At 38.6% G+C, this 23,677-nt stretch overlaps 1 protein-coding gene across 1 annotated transcript; it reads left to right on the top strand.

Annotated features, from left to right (window-relative positions):
* The first annotated feature begins 395 nt into the window (after positions 1 to 395).
* On the top strand, positions 396 to 18,946 carry LOC140246984 (retinol dehydrogenase 12-like). The gene is made up of 9 exons (XM_072326289.1): positions 396 to 486; positions 1,320 to 1,457; positions 3,513 to 3,598; positions 8,513 to 8,584; positions 10,283 to 10,424; positions 11,327 to 11,547; positions 12,276 to 12,432; positions 14,815 to 14,941; positions 18,535 to 18,946. The coding sequence occupies exons 2-9, from the start codon at positions 1,364 to 1,366 to the stop codon at positions 18,629 to 18,631; spliced, it is 996 nt and encodes a 331-aa protein (XP_072182390.1). The 5' UTR covers positions 396 to 486; positions 1,320 to 1,363; the 3' UTR covers positions 18,632 to 18,946.
* The last annotated feature ends 4,731 nt before the right edge of the window (positions 18,947 to 23,677 follow it).

Genomic DNA, 23,677 nt, shown 5'->3' with positions numbered 1-23,677 from the left:
TTTCAAAATACATCATAATTTTCCTGCGATTCAAGCGACGGGAACCACACGTGTACGTCTACCTTTATATCATTGATAAAAGCGATTATAAATATTTTCGCGTTGTCAAAGGTTATCGGAAATCCTCGATTGCTGTGCAAACGCGATTGAGCCTATAAGGTCGATACTCAGTACTTCTCACCACAGAAACGCAAGGCGAACTGACACACACACGGGCATCGCGTTTCAATAATAACGGAATTCGCAATTTTATGTACGCCCTAAAATTACACCTCCATTTAGAAGGCCGTGTGGTATCTCTCGTGTTATGAAATATTATCTGCCTTCGCAGGTATAGTCCGACAGTATGTAGCAGGCGACGTATTTACGACAACTTTGGCGCAAACTATAGGCCCTACGCGGCTCAAACGGGAGATCATTTCATCGCAGCTTTGCGGGTAGAAGCTACAGCTGCATCCGTAGCCGCCGCTTGATACACAGAGAACGGTACGTAATCTTGTTGATGGCAAGGATGGGTGGGTGTGTATCTGTGTGTGTACACACAATCGTACACGTGACGTGTGTGTTTGAAGATGTGTGAGCTGGCTAATTTACCAATGTATGTATGTGTACAGGTACAGATGTATTATCAATTCATCGTAGCCTTGTAATATTGAAAACAACACTCTGTTAGAACGTCACAGCAGCTATGGAGAAATAATACTGTTTATTTTCCTTACGAGGCGAGCCTTCCATTGCTGAATTGCATTACAGACGTATCCGAAAATATTAATGTGGTAAGACGCTTTGTGATGTCTTAATGCAGTGCTTAGATTCTGTGCACGCTTCTTCTTCTTCTTCTTCTTCTTCTGAATTCTTCTTCCTCTTCTTCTTCTTCTTCTTCTTCTTCTTCTTCTTCTGCTTGTTCGAATTGTCTTCTTCAGTTAGCTGGAGATTCCTGCAGACTGTGCAATGTTCATCGTAATTCATGTTTTGTTCATGAAAGCCCTATTGCCTCATCAACCACAAGTAATCTTGCCGCCGGCTTGCCCTACCTAGCAACAGTTGATGAATGCTGATCGGGTGAATTCTTGCTTAAAAAGCCTAACTTGAGGGAGCAGGTAAATAAAACAGTCCGTACGCCTGACTTGGTTGAAGGAAACAAACACACATTAACTGATACGTCGATTACTAAAACACGGGTAGGAAATATCATTACAAGTCAGTATTGTATTCATAATGGCACTGCAGAATGAGACCAAAAAAAAAAAAAAGTTTGATAGACAAAATTTACTGGTATGAATAGTTTTGTTTTCTTTTTTTCTCGATTTCAATGACAGATTAATCCCAAACCCGCTGATCGTATCTGTTTGCGAGACCTTAAATGGTCATCATGGGGTCACGGTTAGGAACACAGCCACCGCTTCCGGAGGTAGACCTTAGCGGGAAAACCTCGGTCGTTACCGGAGCAAACACGGGTAAGTCAATATTGATCCTCTGTGTGCCGTGTTTATTTCCTTACAATAGGCAGGGAGGTGAGATACCTCCCTGCAATAGGTATGGTGTGTGTTAAATTTGCGCACGTTTGATTTATTGGCACAGAAAGGGTTACACATCGCAGCCTTCTTCACTCCGGAAACTTTAAAGCCTCGGTATCATGGGGTACTATGCAATCCAGAAGGCTGGCCCGATTCAAATACATTGTATATGCAAAAACATTGGTGTTAGATTGAACACCATGGGTGTTAAATCTAACACCGATCAAGGGTCAATAGAGGACCACACCCACAGGTGTAGAAAGTATATTGTGATGGTGTTGAGGTGTTCACCTGACACTTCGTGGTGTTAAATTGACACTGTAGCTGGTGATGTTTCGACACTGCGCTGGTGTTAAGTCAACAATGACACCGCATTGTGTTGATTTGATATTGCTGGTGTTAATGTCAGTGGTACAACACCCGTCAAGCTTCAATATGAGACCATACTAACTGGTGTTACTATGGTCTAAATGCGTTCACACTTTTTTTCAAAAATCAAGTACTTTATCGGAAAATTCTTTATCTTCTTGTTGAAGTTCAAAATCAACAACAAGAATAGTAGGCAAGAAACTATTCAAAACACAATTTGTATTTTTAGAATGACACTCGGAGGTGTTAATTTAACACTATAAAAGAGCACCGGAAATTCAACACGAGTCGGTGTTTCATATTTAACACCGGACTTTTTGCATTGCACATTTGAAAATCGCGTTACGAAATTTGTACAGCTTAATAACTAATCTTCATAGGCCAATATTTAAGTATGCTTATACACACAAAAACCTACGAATCTCCTTCTTCAAAACTTCTTATTTTTCAGTCTTAGTTTGGATAAGCATTAATTTTGTTCAAACTTTCACTTTAGTTTTTCTGCTTCTTTTCACACGAATTATTTTTTTTTTTTTTTAGGATGGACTTCCCCTTTGGACATATTTATGTCAGAGTATCACAGAACCTGGATGCTCTAAAGTCTCCGGATAACGATGAGCTAAAAATGTATTATTGGAACTGTTGCTGTGTCGACAGGCCTCATGCGAGGTTTCAGGTTGCCAGGAACAACTTTTGTTAAAATGACATGCATAAGATTTGAATATATCGGTAGAGGGGTCTATTCACGATTCGGTTGCAGTTGGAAACAGTGCATTTCATTCTTTGTCTTATTTACATCTGTGCAAAGGTTTCACATTACTAGCACTTATAAATATGTAACGTTTAACTTTGAATAATATATGCAACTTTTGTTAGGCTGTAGCTCGTCACATATATTCACATTTACTGTAGCCCCTCTGTTAGACTGCAATATCTCTCTTTGAGGAATATCTCATCTTAATATTGCCATGGGAACTATTATATTGTGTTTGTGTTGTTTCTTGTGTTTGTGATGTAGTGTGTGTTTGTTAGGCAGCTCACCACAAGCTCTGCTTTTTGAGATTCTGCCTTCCTTGTACAACTTTATGCATGTGATTTACAACACGAAAAAGATGGAAAATAAATGTTTTACAAACTTGAAACTTGAACTGACTGCAATATTCCGTGACCACTTCACCTTTGCTCATAATCGGGTACGTGTCACGAGACCGAAATCCACGAGTGATACAGCCCAAGAGTTATACAGCTCACAAGTCATACAGCCCATGAGTACATAATATACCTCCCAACAAGGAATACACCTAAATGATTCTTTTTGTACGTACACGTATACAAACGTATAGCAAATTAGAATTTTTTTTTTACACACACAACACATACCCACATTTCACATACGTAGGTGCATATACACGTACTGTACAATCGGAAATGATTGCAAATGATATGTGATACTTAATTTCATTTTCCTTTCCGTTTGTTTAGGCATAGAGTATCTAATGTCTATAAGAAGAGAAGGAGAGAGAAAACAGCACAGCTGTATAATACACGAGTATCATTACAAATTTCTGCAAAAGTATATATAAGCTTGCAAAATAGAATTGTGTTGTCTTTTCTACTCAACTTCAGGAATAGGCTACGAAACAGCGAAGGCTTTAGCTCAGCTAGGGTCAAAGGTCATCATTGCTTGTAGATCTGAAAGCAAGGCTAATGAGGTGAGCATCAATCGAAAAAAATACAGAAAATATAATCACAAAATACAATACTAGTATTGGGAAAATACAATGAGAAAATACAACACAATCTGATCGAGGAAAGGATCAACCGCTTGAGGGCTCAATGCCAATAAGAGATTAAAATCATAGCGATGAAACACAAGAGGAGTGTTTGTTTGATTAATAACCGAAAGGTGTAAAGAGTATCAATAACAACGTTTCTGCATGGATTGCATTATCAGACAGGGTGAAAAACGCCCAAAATATCAAGCATAATCAACGTCCCAAACCTTCACCCTTTGACTTTCTTTAAACCAGTACTCAGTCTCAGCTTAATAGTATTGACCGATTCGGGTTCGTTGAGGGCAGCAGACATTTTATGGCACTGGGCGCAGCCATGAGCTCAAATTGCGGTGTCTCAGCCGACCCCCCCCCCCCCCCGCTCTCCCCCACCCCCCCCCCCCCCCCCCCCGGCAGCGTTTTTTTTTTTTAAGACGGCACAGATTGGGGCATGGCGCGTGTTAAACCTATGGGAAAAACGTTGGGTTAGGGTTTTTGGTTATGGTTAGGGTTAGGGTTAGGGTTAGGGTTGGGGTTAGGGTTAGGGTTAGGGTTAGGGTTTGATGGTTAGGGTTAGGATTAGGATTAGGGTCAGGTTTAGGGATAGGGTCCCCGATAGATTTTTAGTTTCCCCAATCTGTGCCGTCTAAAAAAAACACGCCCCCCGGCAACATGTTTATCGCGCACTTGTAACAAAAGGTTCGCGCACTAAGCAAGCATTCGCGCACTCAGTACGAGACGCCCATTGGCTAAAGCAACCATGCATTAGTTTTTCATTCTGCGCGCGTGAGAGGGGTGGGGAGAGAGGAGGGGGGGGGGGGTCGGCTGAGACACCGCAGTAATGGCGCTGCCCAGGCCAAAAATACACATAGCGCGTCACAGAATCGGTCAATATAGGGTAAAGTCGTTCAGACCATTTCTTATCCGATTATCAAAGTGGTGTGTCCGATTGTGCGGTACCCGAATATGCGGAGACTATTGTGTATACTCAGACTGATATCTGAATGAAAGCTTTTAGAAGAACCAACATAATGTCGAAGGAATTGTTAAAATAAGGTTTTCAGCGCGGATATTATTCGCCTTGAGGTTTTATCAGATTTTCAATTCTATATGCAGTCTACTTAGGCCTGTAGACAATTTGTATCCATTGAAGCATGGTCATGGAGCTTTTTGATACCAATGTCCGATTACAGAAATCTTCTTATTTCTAGCAGAAAGAAAAGGCCCCAACAGCCTGTCTGAAAAGGGTTTTCAGGATTAGGAGATCGAAGCAGTGAGCTTTGTCTCATGCTTCGTTTGCCTATGAACCAAAGAGCGGGTTACGCCATTTCCTGACCCACTTTATCTGACACACTCTTTCTGACACACTTTTTTTGCCATTCACTTTGTACACGGGGCAGTTTTCATGAGACGGCGTCTGTTATTGGCTACTGTGCTAATGAATATTCAAGACTATGGTATGGCTTGTCGAACGTCGCGCTCAAGGCCGGCCAATAAGAGGCGGCCAGGAGCTGGTGAGCTGGAGGCGCGCGGCAATTTCTAACCTCATCCACGTGTAGGCCTTGCTACTGCGTGGGCTTCCAGTACCTTTTTTTTTTTTCAACTGCTTAACCCATCCACGTACGGGCCTCTGTGTACTAGTAATCTTCGCGCCTGCCTAGTAAGTCGGCAGTGAACTTGGGCGCGATCTTCCCTACGGCGCGATCTACACGCGAAGGGTATTCATCACCGATGTTTTAGTTCGGTGGTATTCATGCTCCCAACCCCCCCCCCCCCCCCCCCGAGATAGCTCTGGAACATTCCATTCAATGACGGGGGTTTTATTTTGCAATGTTATCAAATAACTCTCATGTAAGCAAATTCTTGCCATAGCTAATCTATTTTAGAATAAAATCGTAATCCATCTATGATTAGATAACCTAATTCAAATTGGCAGAGACATAGAAAAATATTTGTTTTACAATCGTGATACGTTCAACTACTCATCTGTGCTGAAATCCGCATGTCTGCTCCACATAAGCACACATGTTATCGCTATCGCTCAAACTTCGATCGCGGTGCCGGTGGCTTGTGTGTGTTTACAACATGTGTGCATATGGAGGAAGCATGGGGCTGAAAAAACAGTACCACGTGGTGAGGTAAAAAACAAATCGGACGTAAGAAGTCGTACATTCGAGAGCTAAACAGACAAATAGCGAATACAAAGTCCACTGAAAAGGTCTTGACACTGTAATGTATGTTCCAAATTCATGTCTGGCTTAGTTTCGAGAGAATTTTCTACACTTGTAAAGGTTTTCTTTGCAAGAGATCAGGAGTGAGATCGGTGAAGTAGCTAAACATGTACTCTATGTGACTGTTGGTGACAGTTGCATGCATGCTTGCACGTGGCTGGGAGAGTGCGGCAAGAACGCTAGGAATGCACCACCAGCACGTACGGTGGGCTGCAAATTCTTGGGGCAAAATTAGACTTCATTGTTCAGCCCGTCTAGTATTTATATATTCATAATAATTCTAATTCTTCATGAAATCACGATAAAAATTCTTCATATTTATATTCATAATACATTTAAGAAGCGTAATATGAAATATTTTGACCTTTTTTTTGAAATCCAAAGAAAAAAAAAATGTTTTGAATAAAAAATTGATAATAAATAATAGTTCTTGACTCAAGTCTAAACTTCGTGCGTCTTCTTCCAGTTACCCCGCAGTTGCCCATGGATACGACGCATAAATAATCAGCTGTTTGCTGAGTCATTCCTACCCTACTGCCTCTGTTCAAATTGAGAGCGATTGTGATTTTATCGGTGGCATTTATAGTTTCATGACCTAATCCAATAAAACTTGACAAATTTAAACATCAAATGTTGTGACAGTTTTTGTCAGAATTTCCTATCAATATCACTTGTTGCCACGATAGTTTTGAGATTTCACTAGCTTCATTATCGAAGCTGTTCTGAGGCTGTTGGACATTTGAAAGAACTGCTTTGTAAGAAATCACCTTTTATTTATTATCTATTTTCACACACAAGAATTTTGATGATTTACATAATCTTTTAAAACTATTCTAATGTCATAATATTTCATGATGGTATGTGTTCTGTCTTTACATGGCAAGATGGGATTTTTTTTTTCTTCCATCCAGGGTCAAAGAAGGAAGTGACAGGAAGGAAACCAAAACGATAGGAAGGAAATGAAAAGGATAGAATGAAACACCTGCTCAGCGGGCTCTTTTTTATTGATTTTTACAATGGTGAATGCAGTACATCAGAATTTAAGTAAATTTACAGTTCTAAATAATTTATCATTTGAAAAATGAGCAAAGAAAATGGGATATAATCGAGTTCTTAAAATGAAAACTAAATTAGCATCGCCATTTAGATCTAATATTTACTAAAGAATAGCCCTGAGGCAACCTTATTGTCAAGCTTTTGGTTGAGTTTCTTTAGAGAAACGAATTTTTGGAGCACTAACCCAAGTGAACAACCAAAAGGTAAAAAAAAAAAAAAAACTGATTAAATGCAGGTCTCTAGGTCTAGACCACTCCTGTGCATGAGCGAGCAACAGCCCCCGTGGACAGTGTCACTCTCGTCCTTGGCCTAGGCTAGGCTACTCGTGTCGTTCTCGCCATCATCAATGATCAACGTCATGGTCACACGAAATAAATTGCATCATCAAAAGGGTTCGTATATCATCACCAGAATCATTATGATCATCATCACTATCATCTCAACCACAGCAAAACCCTGAATATCATTCCCACCATAGTCACTCCCAGCTCACAAAAACACATCAGCATACAGACATCGCAGACTTTGTAGCTAACTACGTTAGACTTTAGATCAATGTTAGTTGTACACAAAATGAAACGGAGGTGGAAAACTAGTAATGAATACACGGAGATCATCAACGATGGCATTTTACCGTAGAAAAAATACACTGAACATCTTGCACCGCAAAAAAAAAAAAAAAAAAAATGCGGTAAAAAACTACGTTGAGGAAAACTAGGGTGAAAACTCGCTGCTTGGAAGACGAACGATGAAGACACTGTACGGTAAAAATGCACACGGAAACAAACGAGTGGGTACCATGAATGTTCTCGCACACACGTAGATAATCTACATCGTGTTCAATCAAAAAACTCAACAAACACTCGAACAAAAACTCACCTCTAAATTGTTGCAAACGAGATAATCACTTCAAAAAATGGGGGAAAACACTTGTGGTAGTACGATTGTACTCTAAGAATAACAGAGATAAGATGATACGAAAGCAAAAGAGAGAAAAAGAGAGAGAAATGGACAGGAAACCTGCAGAAGTTATGCCACACTCACTGGCACTAAAACGCAATTCAACACACACACGCACACTGGTAATCAGATATCGTCATGGACCCCCTTGAGGAGATCGATATCACGCGTAAGTCAATAGCTAAAAGCCAATCACAGACACAGAATCAGACCGAGTGACTTATTATGAAAAAATTATCGCAAGGCTGATGAATATTCATTAGCACAGTTGCCAATAACAGAGGCCGTCTCATGAAAACTGCCCCGTGTACAAAATGAATGGCAAAAAAAGTGTGTCAGAAAGAGTGTGTCAGATGAAGTGGGTCAGGAAATGGCGTAACCCCCAAAGAGCTTTTTCCCTGGTAACAGTGGAGAGGAGAAAAAATCTCTTTACTACGAACGGATTTCTTAATTTATAGCTCACAATTCGAAGGATCTTTAAATATTGTTTTCTTGGCGGCAGCCTGTATTCAGTCGCTGTTATGTTGTTGTTTTTTTTTTCTCTCAATCATATTGGATGTTTACATGTAGTGTTTTGCTTTCGTTTTTCTCGCCAACATCCCTCCAGGCAATGGAACGAATGAGGACGGAACACAATGAAGAGAAGGCAGACAAGGCAAAGGCTAAGGTGCACATTAAGGTATTAATGGAATAATAACATTCTTTTCATAAAGCATTGAACCTATGTACATTCATTTTTATTTTATTTTATTTTTATTTTTATTTTGCTGAAAGCGCTTCTAGTATGCTTAACAATAATATACAGGTTTTTTAAAGTGTTTTGAGTCTTGACTTTAAGAATGCTATACATTTGGGGGTTCCTGACTTCAAAAGGCTCGGCCTCTGAGTGTTATTTTTCTTGTACATGTTTGGATTCGTAGAAGAAGGGTGTTTTCAGAGGAGCGCAGATTTTGAGTGTGTTTGTGAGTGGTTCAGTAATAGATAGGCGCCCCACCAATGGTTGTCTTGTAGGCTATACAATCAGCAATATCTTCAGACATTCGTTGGAGAATTGAACACTAATGTAGCCTTTTTCACAAGGGGAGTGATCCTCGAGAATCTAGATTTACAACAGATCACTCTCGAACAGACAAACACGAAACATATCACATACAGGCAACTCATAGGCCCGAATTCACGAAGGTGGGACAATCTTTTTCCATGGTTTAAACCATAGTCAAAGACCGTGGTCTTGTATGGGGCGCCAAGTGTCGCATGGCCAATTTTGTTACGAAATGTTAACATTTCGTCAACGAAATGACTGATTTCGTAACTAAATAGGCCATGCGACACTTGGCGCCCCATACAAAACTACGGTCTTTCTGTCCATGGTTTGTGCGATCTTCGTGAATTCAGGTCATATTGTCCGTGTAATAATTCATCCGAACTGTCCCTAATTATCCTTCCACAAAATTAATGTGTTACACCACAACACAACGCAGGACAGGAATAACACGTTGTATATAGTCCTAGTCTTCCCAGTGTGTGGATGTGATAAAGATTATACGATGAATATCTAAGATAATATTTTCAACATATCCGTTCAATACTTGCTTCCGAAGTAGCAGCTCTTCCATTATCCAATAATACATTATGTCCCCCCGAAAAATGCAATCGGCTTTTCACATTGATAACACCCAATAATTTATAATTAAACCGTCTAAAACGTATACTTCAGGGTCTTTGAATATAACATCTTAGCTCTATTTTGCAGAAAACCCCGTTCACCTTGGTTGAGTGGTCATAGAGAAATGTGGATTGTTGTAAAGCATGTCATGAGTCTGATTCTTCCAAGTTTAGCACTTGGATGCTCTTGGAAAGGCATATTAATGTGTGAACACAACAGACAGAAGTTACAGAACTAGGAGGGAAGAGATCCCTGACATGCTCTACAAAATTTTCATTTCTCTTTGACCACTGAAGAAAATTGAATAGGATTTTCTGTAAGATGTGGGCAATTAGTTATTGTTTTATACCCTGAAATCGTATTTGAATTGATTCGATATTTTTTTTTAAGTTATCGTTGAGGAGTGTACCCTTATAATTCTTTCTTCTTCTTTTTTTTTTTGGAGGGGGACATACGGTACATAATACATTCAACTCCCATTTAATAAAGAAGACCTTGTGACCTAAACATCCCTTTCGTAATGTCGCAGTTTTTTTATATACGAGCAAAAAAAGTACAAACTAATTACAGGTACACAATGATTAAGTGTAGGACCTAAAGTTTTACTTCGTTGTAACGAAAATTTTGTTGTACTCATGTTTGTTGTAACGGGAGTGCACTGTACTATAGAGTGAAGTTTTGGTGATAATATCCTTATTTGGTTAATGGCAGGTGGATGAATTGGACCTAGCGTTCATGACCCTTGACCTGGGGTCACTGGCTGCAACGATGACCTTTGTGGAGGCGTTTAAAACCAAGGAGCTCCAACTCCACATCCTGGTCTGCAACGCTGGAGTCATGTGGGCGCATGACGGTAAACAAAGAACGAATGATCATTTCATTCTGTGTGTGTGTTTGTGTGTGTGTGTGTGTGTGTGTGTGTGTGTGTTGGGGGTTCTTCGGAGTTTGGAGAGTACAAAAAATTGGTAATGGCTCTTTACTTTAGGTTTGCACTGCATCGAATTCCTTGAATGTAAATCGGATAATTCTCCTCTAGTGGGCAGAAGGTGATTCAAACTATTTTTGTTCGTTGAGATTCATAGCTAAACAGAAGGATAGACGAATGGATCGATAGATTAATCGATAGATTGATCGATAGATGGATCGATAGATGGATCGACTGATAGATAGGCTGATATATACATACATAAAATACAAGCACATAAATTGAAATGAAATTCAAATGAAATTTTAATTTCATTTGAATGAATGAAAAATAAAGAAATAATCCAAACCGTCAAAAGAGTAGGTTTTAATGTATGTACTAATCCTGGAATAAATGGAAAGGGCATGTTCCAATCAGTATCCTACCCTTAAGATAAGAGAAAAACTATACCAAAGACAAAAGAGGTATCCAATGTGTGACGAAAATTATGATTCATGAGTATTATACGAATATACGGAATTATGCGTGTATAATCATAAAGTCCACAGGTCAAAATAGTTCTGTTTTTTTTTTTCACAACTATAGAAAATATCTATTACAGGCTTATGATGTATGTATTCACATAATATGTGTATTTAAATTTATATAAATGGGACAGACAGGAAGAGATAGGAAGAGAAAGAGATGTGGATATAGATAAAATGATTGATTGCAATAAATTTTAATGCAGGCATATATATATATATATATATATATATATATATATCAAGATTTCATTGTTTCAGACTAAGCGGTCGTTTCCTATGATGTTTCCCCCATTATAATGGCAGACCTTACCGCAGACGGATACGAGGCACATTTTCAGGTCAACTATCTGTCCCACTTCCTGCTCATACTTCATTTACTTCCGGTGTTAAAGTCCTCTGGGCCCGACTCACGTGTCGTTCTGGTGTCGTCACTGGCCTATCGCTTTTCCTCTTGGAACGAAACGGACATCCAGTGTAAGAACAAAGACAGAGGCGATCGGTATTCCAACTCCAAGCTCTACCAGGTTTATATCATCATCATCTTTCCTCCTATTTTTCCCTCTTTTGTTGCCGCATTCGCTTTCAAACTTGCAGAAGTAATTCCCTTGTGTTATTCCAAATTGTCCCCATATCAACGCAGTTTTAGTCCGATATCAACAGCAATCTTATTTTCCATCAAAGTTAAATCCACCAAAACTGTCACCATAGTTGTGTTCCTTCGTTAGATTTATCTTGATTTTTGTCCTCAGCTCTATCTGAGGTGATATTTCCGTTTGCGTTAAAATCATTTCATTGTCTTTTTGAACGCTTTTAAAGATTTTTTTTTCGTCTGATTAATTTAGTACGATGCAACAACAGTGATTCCGATTCATAACTGAAGAGAAATAAGATGGACTTTTATTGTGATGTCACTTCATATATCAGTAGCAATGGATTGAAGTTGAATCAACTACTTCAAGTTCAAACTGACATGTATGAATAGAGCAGTAGCAATGAACAGAAGAGATAGAACTATAGAATGTACGATATTTATGTTTTTCTATAGTAATGTCAGCAACAAGCACAGATCAAAGATAGGGTGATGACATCACTTTTGATTAATTCTTCTTAAACATAGGATAAAGTATCCCTTTAACACTCTGTGGGCTTTGAGTGTGGTTTATAGAAAACCACATAGCATAGTCTATACTGTCCAAGCAAAGAAAAGGTTATATAAAAAAAAGAAGTTTGTAATGAATTCTTCTCTGCATAGATTATGCAAATGTTCTCATTGGCGCAACGACTAGAGGGGTCAGGGGTCAATGTGTTTTCGCTGCACCCCGGCGTAGTGGACACAGAACTGTTTCAACGTGAGAATCAACCCATCCCGTCCGTAACGAAATTCTTCCTCAGAGCGGGAGAGTCGATGAGTAAGTCTGCTTCAAACTGTAATTTTCTTTACACCAATACACACATATTGCAGCGCATAAGACATCGAGGCTGTTTTAGTGGAGTTTTCTCTGGGCTATCTCTTTCTTTCCAGTCTAAGTTCGTTATTTAGTTCAGTTTTTTTAGGTTTTTAGGCTATCACACATTCTCACTGACCTCTACTCTATTTCTCTCTCATCACCTTCATCAATGTTCATTCCTTTCCTACTCCTATATTCATCCATTTCACCTCACATCTGATCCTTTTGTTCAACATTCCAAGTTCTCACCTCAGCTTGTTACCACTTTCATCCAGGTTGTGTTCATTAAGTGAATAAACTTCTTACATTTTAGTTGGCCTCTTCCATTCATTTTACTTTTATTGGTCTTAGTTAATTTGCATATGTAAATACAGTTCATGCAAATTATGTTAATTATGTTGAGCTTTGAAGAAGGCAAATCAGCCCGCAAATAAAGCAGTGTATCTCGAGACTTGGAGCGTGAAAGGACTCATGTTTAAGATCTGCGTACAATAACAACGATGTAGCTCTCCACCTGCTAGCAGCATCACATACATACAAATATGGTTTACCTTATCATACAATATCGCGCTCGCACACACACATGTAAACATGCCAACACACAGAATTGCGTACATGTTCTTTTTCATCATCTGTATAGACATGTAGGCCCTATGCAAACATATGAAGAGTTTGTTTGCAAAAACCGATAAGTCCATATTTGCCAAATGGAGATATTTGTGATTAAAGGTCAAGAAAAATAAAGAGAATAATAAGAAAGTTTTTGCTTCTTTTGACCATATCTTCAAAAATATAGCTTTATATGTAGTGACCAATATATCATTCAAAAGGTATTATTTTGTACTTTATGACAGAGACCGTACTTCAAAATCTTCAAAAATGGACTTATCGGTTTTTGCAAACAAACCCTTCATATATATATATATTATATATATATATATATATATATATATATATATATATATATATATATATATATATATATATTAAAAGCATATGCACATATACACCCGCACGCACATGGAAATGCAAACGCGTTTTTTTTTTACTTTCTCTACCTTATATTTTCTCATTTTCTACGTTTGAGTATATCTATAGGACTTATGTTGTAGACGCTGCGTGGTTGCAATGTAAGTAAAGTTTGAAAACGAGTGTGAACTTTTAAGATGTTCATCACATGATGATTATGGAATGTTCACCGCTTGAGATGTTGTATTGATCAATATTTTTTTTTTCAGAGTACAATAAAATATATACCAGTAGAGAATAAAACGGTGGGTTTCCTTTTAATTCTTTTTCCATATTCCGTATTTCGTATAAGTATTATATTCCATAATATGATTAAGAATACGTTTGATAGAAAAGTCAATTTACGATGAAATTGCACAAAAAGTGTGAGGACATGATGTGTAATATGAGGAACCTCCTAAAAAGCAAAGCTTGTGGGTTGTACGTTTCAAAGTTATAATATAAGCGTTTATAAAAATATGCAAATTACGAGACATGCAATAATGAAATATGTCGAGAATAATCATAATAACATATACCGAATGAGCACGATTTTATGTAATGTCTGTAATTAAACTTTTAAGTATCAATGCTGAATACAGTGGCAATTTAATAAAAATTTACAGTGGTATTATTAATGTATGTATGATTGCACATCTTGTGTTAGTAATTAATTCGTAACATAAACCAGCATGTTGATTGATTCTCTAGAGTAAAGTATAAGCAAAATAGACTGATATTCTTGCCTATCTGCTTACTCGCAATAATAAGACGTGTAAGATTGTTCTGAAGGCGCGCGGAGAGCTCCCTTCTACTGCGAAATAGGGCGCCCTCTCAATGATTGTGGTCACAGGCATTTTACATAACCCGTCCTCTATAGGAAGTCTATATGTTTTGTTTGTTTGTTTTTTTGTTTGTTCATTTCCATCTGAGAAGATGGCTGGATAGTCCATATTCAGCTTCGTTAAGCTGGTCTTCCATGGGGTCCATTTGGAAGTGAGGTGGGACCACTTCACCGGGTTAAACACCCTGCTCTTTGCGATGAATGAATGACGCGGGATCTTTTACGTGCATGAGTTGTTACTCTCTCATACACGGGACCTCCATTTTATGTCCTATCCGAGGGACAGAGTGTTTTGCCTGTTGCTAGAGGGGACGGTATGCTTACACACAACATTGCTCAGTCCAGACTCGGGTTCGAACCCGGGCTCTTAGGATCGTGAGGCATACAGACGCGCCACCGACTGAGCCAACTCATTGCCCTTTGTATATCAATTCGTAACATTCACCGCCCAAAGATGTTAGCATCTTTGGCTGATTTTCATTCTCTTGAAGAAATCTTGAGGACGCCATTCACCGGGGCCCTGACGTCACTGCACGCTGCTGCTAATCCTGAGTACAACGGGAAGACGGCCATCTACTTCGAGAGTTCCCGCCCTCACAGTGTGACGTCACAAGCCCGGTAGGCGTGGTGTGGGTTTTAGACAGTTTCCAAAGTTAAACGAGAGCATTCAGTTTTCACTGATCCACGAAAAAGGCCTGAGCATCTTCGAAGATTCAAATAAATGTTTGGGCCCGTAGAATACATGAAATTCGCCATTTTGCCTCGGTACACCGACAACACTGTACGTTCGGATTTTACCGGACGCATGACTCAGTGTGGATCTGCTCAGTAGAAATCAAGGCATAATGATTGAAAAATCAGATTGCAGAGATTCTAAAGCCCATTATTTTTATAATGTATGATACTACTGACTATACATCTACGGTGTCGTATAGAGCTTTATGTGTTTCACACATGGAGTCACATTCTAGACGAAAGAGGTCGCAGTGAAGATATTCTTTTTAAAGGACAAGTTCACCTTCATAAACATAAGGATTGAGAGAATGCAGCAATATTAGTAGAACACTCAGTGAAAGTGTGGGGAAAATTAGACAATCGATGCAAAAGTTATGAATTTTTAAAATTTTTGCGTTGGAACTGCTGGATGAGGAGACTACTACAGCTTGTGATGTCACATATTGAAAACTTTCGCCCTAATTCACGCAGAAAATCCGAGGTAGCAGACGCTGGCGAAAGTGAGTGCGTGTGGGCGCGTGGCTAGTCGACACGTTAATGGGGGTGGTGTGCAGCACCGTGCGCGGAGGGACATCATGTTCACATAATTTCACGGGTATTGTGTTGTGTGTGTAGGCGACAGAAATCGGGTTAAATCTACAGTTGAGATAATAAATTATAGTCTAGGACCTTATCATTCCTTTGCAACATAGTTTCAGTTGATTACCTGTGTACAACACGTGTATATATGTAAGCGCCCGATTGCAGACAGCAGGTGGCAATCGACCGTTGCAAGTACTTACATTATTACCATCTCCGAAGGAAATGCACCAGTCCGACTAGAGCCATCATCGAAAACTGAGACGTAATGTGGAATATATTTGGTTGTTTTTGCTCCCAAACGTAACAGTTATGTTGTTCATAAGGCTGCTACGTATCTAGATAATGTCTCATATACAACTGTATCTGGATATTGCGTTGAAAATGATATTTGGCGAGAAACAAAAGCTTGAAATCACAGGAATTCACACTGCTGACGACAGCAGACAGTGAAGGTCAACGGCTCAAATTTTCGTTAGTAGTCTCGTCACGTGATGGTTCTGTATGGATTGTACACGTTCCCTATGACAGCAGTTGTTACTGGGTAGTCTAGCTTTACTGCAAATTTGCGTCAGGACTGCTCAACCAATAAACAAGATTCTTATATCACAAAAATGGGCAGAATCTCTTCTTTCTGAAACCGTCCGCCCCAAGTTTATGTGACCTTCCGTTCTCCAGATATCCCGTCTGGAAGAATTGCAAGACGGCAAAATATGCTCAAATTCGTCAAATGTGGACTGTTCCCCATATTCTACTCATAAGGTACTTTTCTGATCAAATTTGCGTCACCTCTACAAATATTACAATAATGATATATACACATGAATAATCCCTAAAGTGTCCACTTTCAGAATCCGGGCGCCCCAAGTTTGCTTCTTGAATAGTTTAAAAGTTATGGCAGATTTTGTGGAAAAATGCGTCGATTTTTGACCCGTTTTACGTGTTGTAGCGTTCGCGCGGAAGCGCGGCTTCGCAGATGACCGAAAGTTTTCAATATGTATGCGTACAACAGTTTATAAAGAAAATGTAAAGAAAATTCAACATATTTTCATTTTTGTCGCATAATAAAAGAGCACTTGACTTGCCTCTTTCCAAAGGCAGGGGGAATAATATTACCCATAACATAATGTCAGTAACGAGTCAAGGGAATGTGTACTTTTTTCAAAAGATGAAATTTTGTGAAATTCTCTTTATATTTTCCTTATATTGTTGTACTCATATGACATCATACGCTGCAGTAGTCTTCTCATCCAGCGGTGACTGCACAAAAACTTCAAAAATTCATAATTTTTGAACGGATTGTCTGATTTTCCTCAAACTTTTAATGATGTGTTCTACTAATATTGCTACATTCTCTCAATTCTCATGTTTATGAAGGTGAACTTGTCCTTTAATCTTTGCGATTAAACTGCTTGTTTGTGTTCATTACATCATGTCGCTAAGTATCTCACCAGTGGTGATTCTGAGGAAAACAACAACAGGTTCAGGCGTGTACCAAGCTTTTATTTCTGTCAAGGAGATATTAATCATATCAAAAGATTCTGTATCTTATATTCGAGTTCCATCTGCTTCGTCCTTCTTTTGGAAAATAGGAAAGGCTGGTTATGATACTGATAAAATATATAAAATTAGCTTAGCTGTTATGGTGATTTAAATGTTATAAGAAAAAATAATAATCTTGCGAATACAGAATAAGTCAAAATCTTGCCAGACAGAAGAAATTATTCACAGAATGGTATTTATAATGAATTCCTAAGGTCTCAACGTTATAATTGGAAGCTAAACTAGCTTCTTCACTGTTATGTTCATATAACTTTGATATCCATTCAGCCGACGTTTTTTTATGATCCAGTTCAATTGTGACCTATAAATTCTTCTATGTTCCATCACTCTAAAAAAAAAAAAAAAAAAAAAAAAACCGAGTTAGAACTGACCCGGAACTGGGTCCGTTGGGGTCAAAATGACTTGGAAGTTGGTCATGAAGACCCCGAATGGAGTCACCCTGACCCAATTCATGACTCTGAATGGGTCATATCTAACCCCATTCCTTGTCATTTCTGACCCGGAACGGTGTGTGACCCCAACGGACCAAGTTCCGGGTCAGTTCTGACTCGGATGTTTTAAGAGTGCTATAATTGTTTTAACCTTTATGTTCTGTCCAATGAACAAAAGTATTTGGATTTGCATTTCAGTATACTATTTTTTTCCTTTGTTACAGCTGTCTCCGAGCAGAGTTATTTCTTTCTTCTTTGTTTTTCTTAAAGGGGGTTTCATAAGAATTACAAGTCTGGAATGAATATTCTATGAAACCACAACCGTGAAAATTCGTTCCAACTTGGATTAACAATAAAGAAGTTATGAAATTTCGAACATTCGCTAATTTTAACAAATCAGTCCTCGAACAGTTGATATGAATGTGCAAATACAATGTCGAGCTAATTATGACATCACCTCATGCAATTTATCATGGTCGTTTCCAAAAATAAAAATAAAAAAGTAATCAATTCTCCATCTTTAAATGTGTCAAAAATAATGCTATTCCTCCCTGAATAATTTCAAAATACAGAGATGAATTAGAATTTTTGACTACAGGGTATAATTAAACAAAGCAACTGCAAATCTAAAGATCTATTGTTTTAACTACCAAGTTCTAAGGTTATCGCATCATTAACTCACTACATATATTTGCATATTCATGTCCACACACAAAAACAAAAAATGTTGAAGTTACCGAAACCTCACAATTCATAGCTTCCCTAATCTTTACCCGATTTTGAGCATATGTTGCCCTGTTGCGTCTGAGTGTAAATCTTTAGCTATTTTTTTTTCACATCATATAGAGAAAGTAACAACAATGCGAATAATGCGATGTTTTATGATTTCCTTTTCTTTCACAGAAACAAAGAAAAGCAAGAAATCTTGTGGAAATACTCACTGGAATGTTTGAAGGATTACGTAACAGAGGATACACTCAAGGAATTGATAACCACGTGATGAATAAATTAGGGAGCTTCTTTTGGCACTGTGTGCTTGTGCCTTTGATATAGAACTATGTGACGATATCTGCAGTGCACAACACCTCAGCAAAGGTTAATATGTTGCAGTTCTGATTTGCTGTTATCAAATATATTTCTGATCAAAATAGTTATATCAATATGGAGGTTAGAAATTGAGTACAACTTTAAAAACAGTGTTGACTTTAAAGTGACGCGCCACAGGAATGGTTGAGAACGTCATAAAACTCAGAAACCGTCGATTCAAGCATGGACCTGACTAATAAATGCGGACACACACGGAGGGAAGCTAGGTAATTCTTGCCATTTATCAATGTGCCAGCCCGTAGTATCACAATGATATAACAGCACAAGAAACGTTTTCTATAAACTGTATATATATATATATATATATATATATATATATATATATTCTCTGTCTATCGTTCATTCTCTCTCTCTCCATATATCTATAATATCTGTATCTGTATCTGTCATCTGCCTCTCCCTCTCGACACTTCTAGCTTTTGTAGAAAGAAAAACTAAACTCCTCTGCCTCAAAATGTACTGAAAACACATACAAGTAATATTTACGGGATGATAGAATGTTTGCATAATTCTTTTGCTGTTGTTGTTTCGCTCAACATGCAAGCCTATACCTATGGTTTTACCCGAAAAAAAAAAAAAAGAGCAAACTTCACATATTGATCCAAAGCACGTCTGAGCGGGATAAATAGGCCTTCCTGGTCTCATAAAAAGAACTACCATAATGACAATAAGTCAACACAATAATGTCATAAACTGTTTAATGTTTATCTGATTCCATGACCTGCTCAGGTAATTTCCTTCTTGAATTGCTCGCTATAGAGTCAAACACTCTGAATAATGCCCATATTATGGAAGGTAAACACAAAATCACACCAACAACATTTGCACTGTCTTTACAGAGCACTGCACAACTAAAACAGACGGGAAGGATATGGCGGATTATTGTTGTACTAAAATGTGGAGTCTAAGTTCTTTCCGGCAAGAGACACTCGAATTCCTAGCTGTTTCCGCATTCCATTTGGACTTTCACCTCAGACTACAACACTCTGTTTGATGTCTTTTGCAATGTCCGGAATGCTAGTGTTTCATTTAAGCCTAATGCCCTCTGTGCGACCTGAAGCTGCGAGCTGACCAGTGCGACCTGTATGGGGCGCCAAGTGTCGCATGGCCTATTTCGCAAGAAATCAGTCATTTCGTCGACGAAATAGACCATGCGACGGCACTTGGCGCCCCATACAGCTCGCACCAGCTTGCAGGATCAGGTCGCACAGTGGGCATTCGCCTTTATTAGTGAACAATTTCGATTTCGTGGCTCCTTTCTAGTCCATATGTTTATGTTACAGGGTATGAGTAAAAGTTTTCAGAGTTTCAAAGAAAAAATGAAATATGCTTTGCATGGTTCTATATGCTATGACCAAAGTCTCGGGTAAAATGTGAAATGAAGCAATGAAAACAGACACTAAAATAGAATGAAGAGTTTCATGGCAAAACGAGCTAAAGCCTTGATTCCTGTTAACTTGAGCCCTGTGCGATTAAACCTTAAAAAAAAATCACAGCAAATAATGTATAATTTTAATCATAACTTCAAGAATATTCCTTGTTGTTGTTTACAGTTACAAAGCGAAGTATCAATGAAAAATTTCCTTTTAAATCTTTTTTACTCCCGATGTTGAACTTACGTTAATATATTTTGAAAAGCGCTTATGCCAATGAATATATTTTGAAAAGGCACTGGTTCATTGAATGTATTGAGATGGAACTCTTCATATACATAGTAGTGTAAGAAATAACAATTGAGAAAAATTACTAATACACAGAGTGAGTGGCATTTGTATATAGCCTAATGATAAAAACACCGCAATTCTCACAACCTTTGTATACCGGAGTTTATTTTTTCAGCTGATTATCATCATAAGCCTATGGACAGGTTATATATCAACGTTCGATAATTTCTGAAATTCTCTTGACCCGTGACTTCAATATATTGTAAATAACACGTGGGTGTCTTACTGCAACTGACCATTGGATATGTTATCAATGTATAGTGTTCGGAAAATAAAAACTCAACAGTGTATTATATCAATATCATTTGGTCTGTATATACTTGCTTACGAGTGAATTGGGTCAGATGCTGCTGCTGTCTCTTCTTGTTGTGGCTTGCCTGACGAGTCGGATTGGGTTACACTGAACCGGCTAAGTTCAGGAGTGGGTCGATTAAATGCCAACATGTACCGTTGGGCCCTTTAGCCCTGCGCGCCATATACGAACCGCAGCGGTTCCGCACAACATTTACGGCCCACCACATCATCATCAAGTGCCCCACAATTGACCCACCCACCAACCTGTATCTCGACAACCTCAACTCCGATACAGTAAGCTGGCGACAGCAGCTTGGGGATACTGTATAGCCGACTCAAACGAAAGAAGAAGAAGTAGTAGAAGAAGAAGAAGAAGAAGAAGAAGAAGAAGAAGAAGAAGAACACTTGCACTTCCTCTTAACTCGACACATATACATATGCATCTGGCAGAAATGTCAGAAACAGGAAAAAATGTTACAGCTGTATAATCATAAATATATAATTGTGACGGAGGAAAAAAGGCTGCTAGCAGACATTGCAGTAGTTCCAGTTGTTACAGCGCTGCTGAAGATTGAAGGATATCACAAATATTATAATTATTTTCCTGCTTTTTCAGCAGATTGTTCAGCTTTCAAGTTGATGAAGGTTGATATCTATATCAGAATTTGCAGTTAAAGGGGATGGCTAGTAACTGATCAGTGGGAATCAGTGGGAATGCTGGGGGATGATTGTTCCAATCCTTGTGGGATTCATTTAAGAGTACATTATTTATCTATTGTTATGTGAAAATTATTTGCTTCAGAATGGTCTCATAATTATTCCAGGTTAGCATGCCTGTACAGTGACGGGGCGATCGTTAACGGCCCCTTAACGATAAGGACAGCTTCTGATAATGAAAGTATATAATTATGTTGATGGATGATCGTCACAGACTCTGATCTCGAGGTCGATGATTCGAAGTCTTCGGCAGCATTATGGCGCCCTCTGCGTTGGCAAGGTATCTTATTCTATATTGCTCTCACCTTCGACCGGGAGACTAAACCACAGACCCTACGAGCTGTCTGGATGGTTGTTGGTGGCTGTAATTATGTTGACCCTCTTCGTGCAGCGTACGCTGTAAAAACATCGGTGTTAGATTTAACACCATGGGTGTTAAATCTAACACCAATCAAACTTCAATAGAGGACCACACCCACAGGTGTAGAGAATGTATTGTGACGGTGTTAAAAAGTTTTCGCCTGGCACTTCGTGGTGTTAATTTGACACTGTGGCTGGTGATATTTTTGACACTGCGCTAGAGTTAATTCAATAATGACACCGCATGGTGTTGATTTGATATTGGTGGTGTTAATTTCAATGGTATAACACCCGTCCAGCTTCAATAGGGGACCACACCAACTGGTGTTACTGTGGTGTAAATGTATTTACAGATTTTTTCAAAAATCAAGTACGTTATCGGAAAATTCTTTATCGTCTTGTTGAAGTTCAACATTAACAAGAAGTGCAGTAACTAAGAAACTATTCAAAAAACAATTTTAAATTTTGAAATGACACCCGGAAAGTGTTAATCTAACACCATGAATGAGCACCGGAAATTTAACACCAGCTCGGTGTTTCATATTTAACACCGGACTTTTTGCAGTGTACGTTTCCTATTATTATGCATGTGTATGAAATCTGTGCACATTTGACTCATCGGCATTAGAAGGGTTAAACATTTTACATGATTCAGTAAAATAGCCAATATATCATAAACTACTGGGGAGGGGGTGAATAAAAGGTAAACAATCTTTGGCCTACCCACAATCTTCATAGTATACGATTGACAATCAAAAAGCAAAACAAAAGAAAACTTCCAACTGCCCAAGACAAAAGGTGGACACACATGAAATAAACTCGAAAACACACATATAGTCTCACACACACACACACACACACAGTCACACACACACACATGCATGCACCAACGCACGCACACACACACGCATAATTTACACATATTTTCACTGATGTATTCAGGCGCAACACGCAACTCAACTCAGTAGAATCGTGCCGTGCTCGTTACTCTACGCCCTCTACGGCAAGTGGCATCTTACCCTTCTGTAATTATGTGTGGAATGTAGGCCTGCCAGTAATCGAAGATGGGTTACTAGTTCGTAATCAATCACGGCCATCTGCTTGGAAGGGGGAGGGGCGTAGCCTGGCGGGGGTAGGGGCGTAGACTTCGTCATGGCATCACCATTAGACATGAACCCTGATGTAGCAGCAATTAAAGGGATGCTATTAGTATTGGTTGAGGTGAGGATTCAGCTTTTGACCCTTACCAGATACTGTAGGAACCACTTTATGAAATTCAAATTCAAATTCAAATTCAAACTTTATTTTCACTTTTTTCAACAAAATGTGCAAGAAACAATTACGATAAATTTGGCATGCAAGTCGTTGAAAATATAAATAGCCAGACAAGAATAACAACATGATCATGTCTACATGATCAGTACAACAACAAAAAACACACACTCTAGACACTCTGCGAAAAAAAAAAGTGGAGGTACCCACTCAAAAGACTATGCTTGTATCATGTGGGTACCTATGGGGGAAAGGGGGAAATAAGGGGGTGGATGAAAAGCTTACAACTACAAATGATTAAAGAGAATTCAATAAGACGAATTCAAAGATTATTGACGAAAATCTGTTTTTAAATGTCTGAGATATCCAAAAACAAAGTAAAAGAACGCGATCTTAATAAAAAGTGGGTCCCACTTTTTTGTAGGATAGCTTTGTTTTGGATGTCGCAGCCATTTCAAAATCAATTTTCATCAACTTTGGATTCCCCTCAGATATATATTACGCTCTTTCATGTTCACCATTATGTAATTCAAATTCAAAACTTGTCACTTGCATTCATTGCGAGTGAATTT

This window comes from Diadema setosum, chromosome 3 (assembly GCF_964275005.1).
Source record: "Diadema setosum chromosome 3, eeDiaSeto1, whole genome shotgun sequence".
Classification (NCBI taxonomy): Eukaryota; Metazoa; Echinodermata; class Echinoidea; order Diadematoida; family Diadematidae; genus Diadema; species Diadema setosum.
Note: the sequence above shows the minus strand (reverse complement) of the source record. Positions and strands in the feature narration are given on the sequence as shown.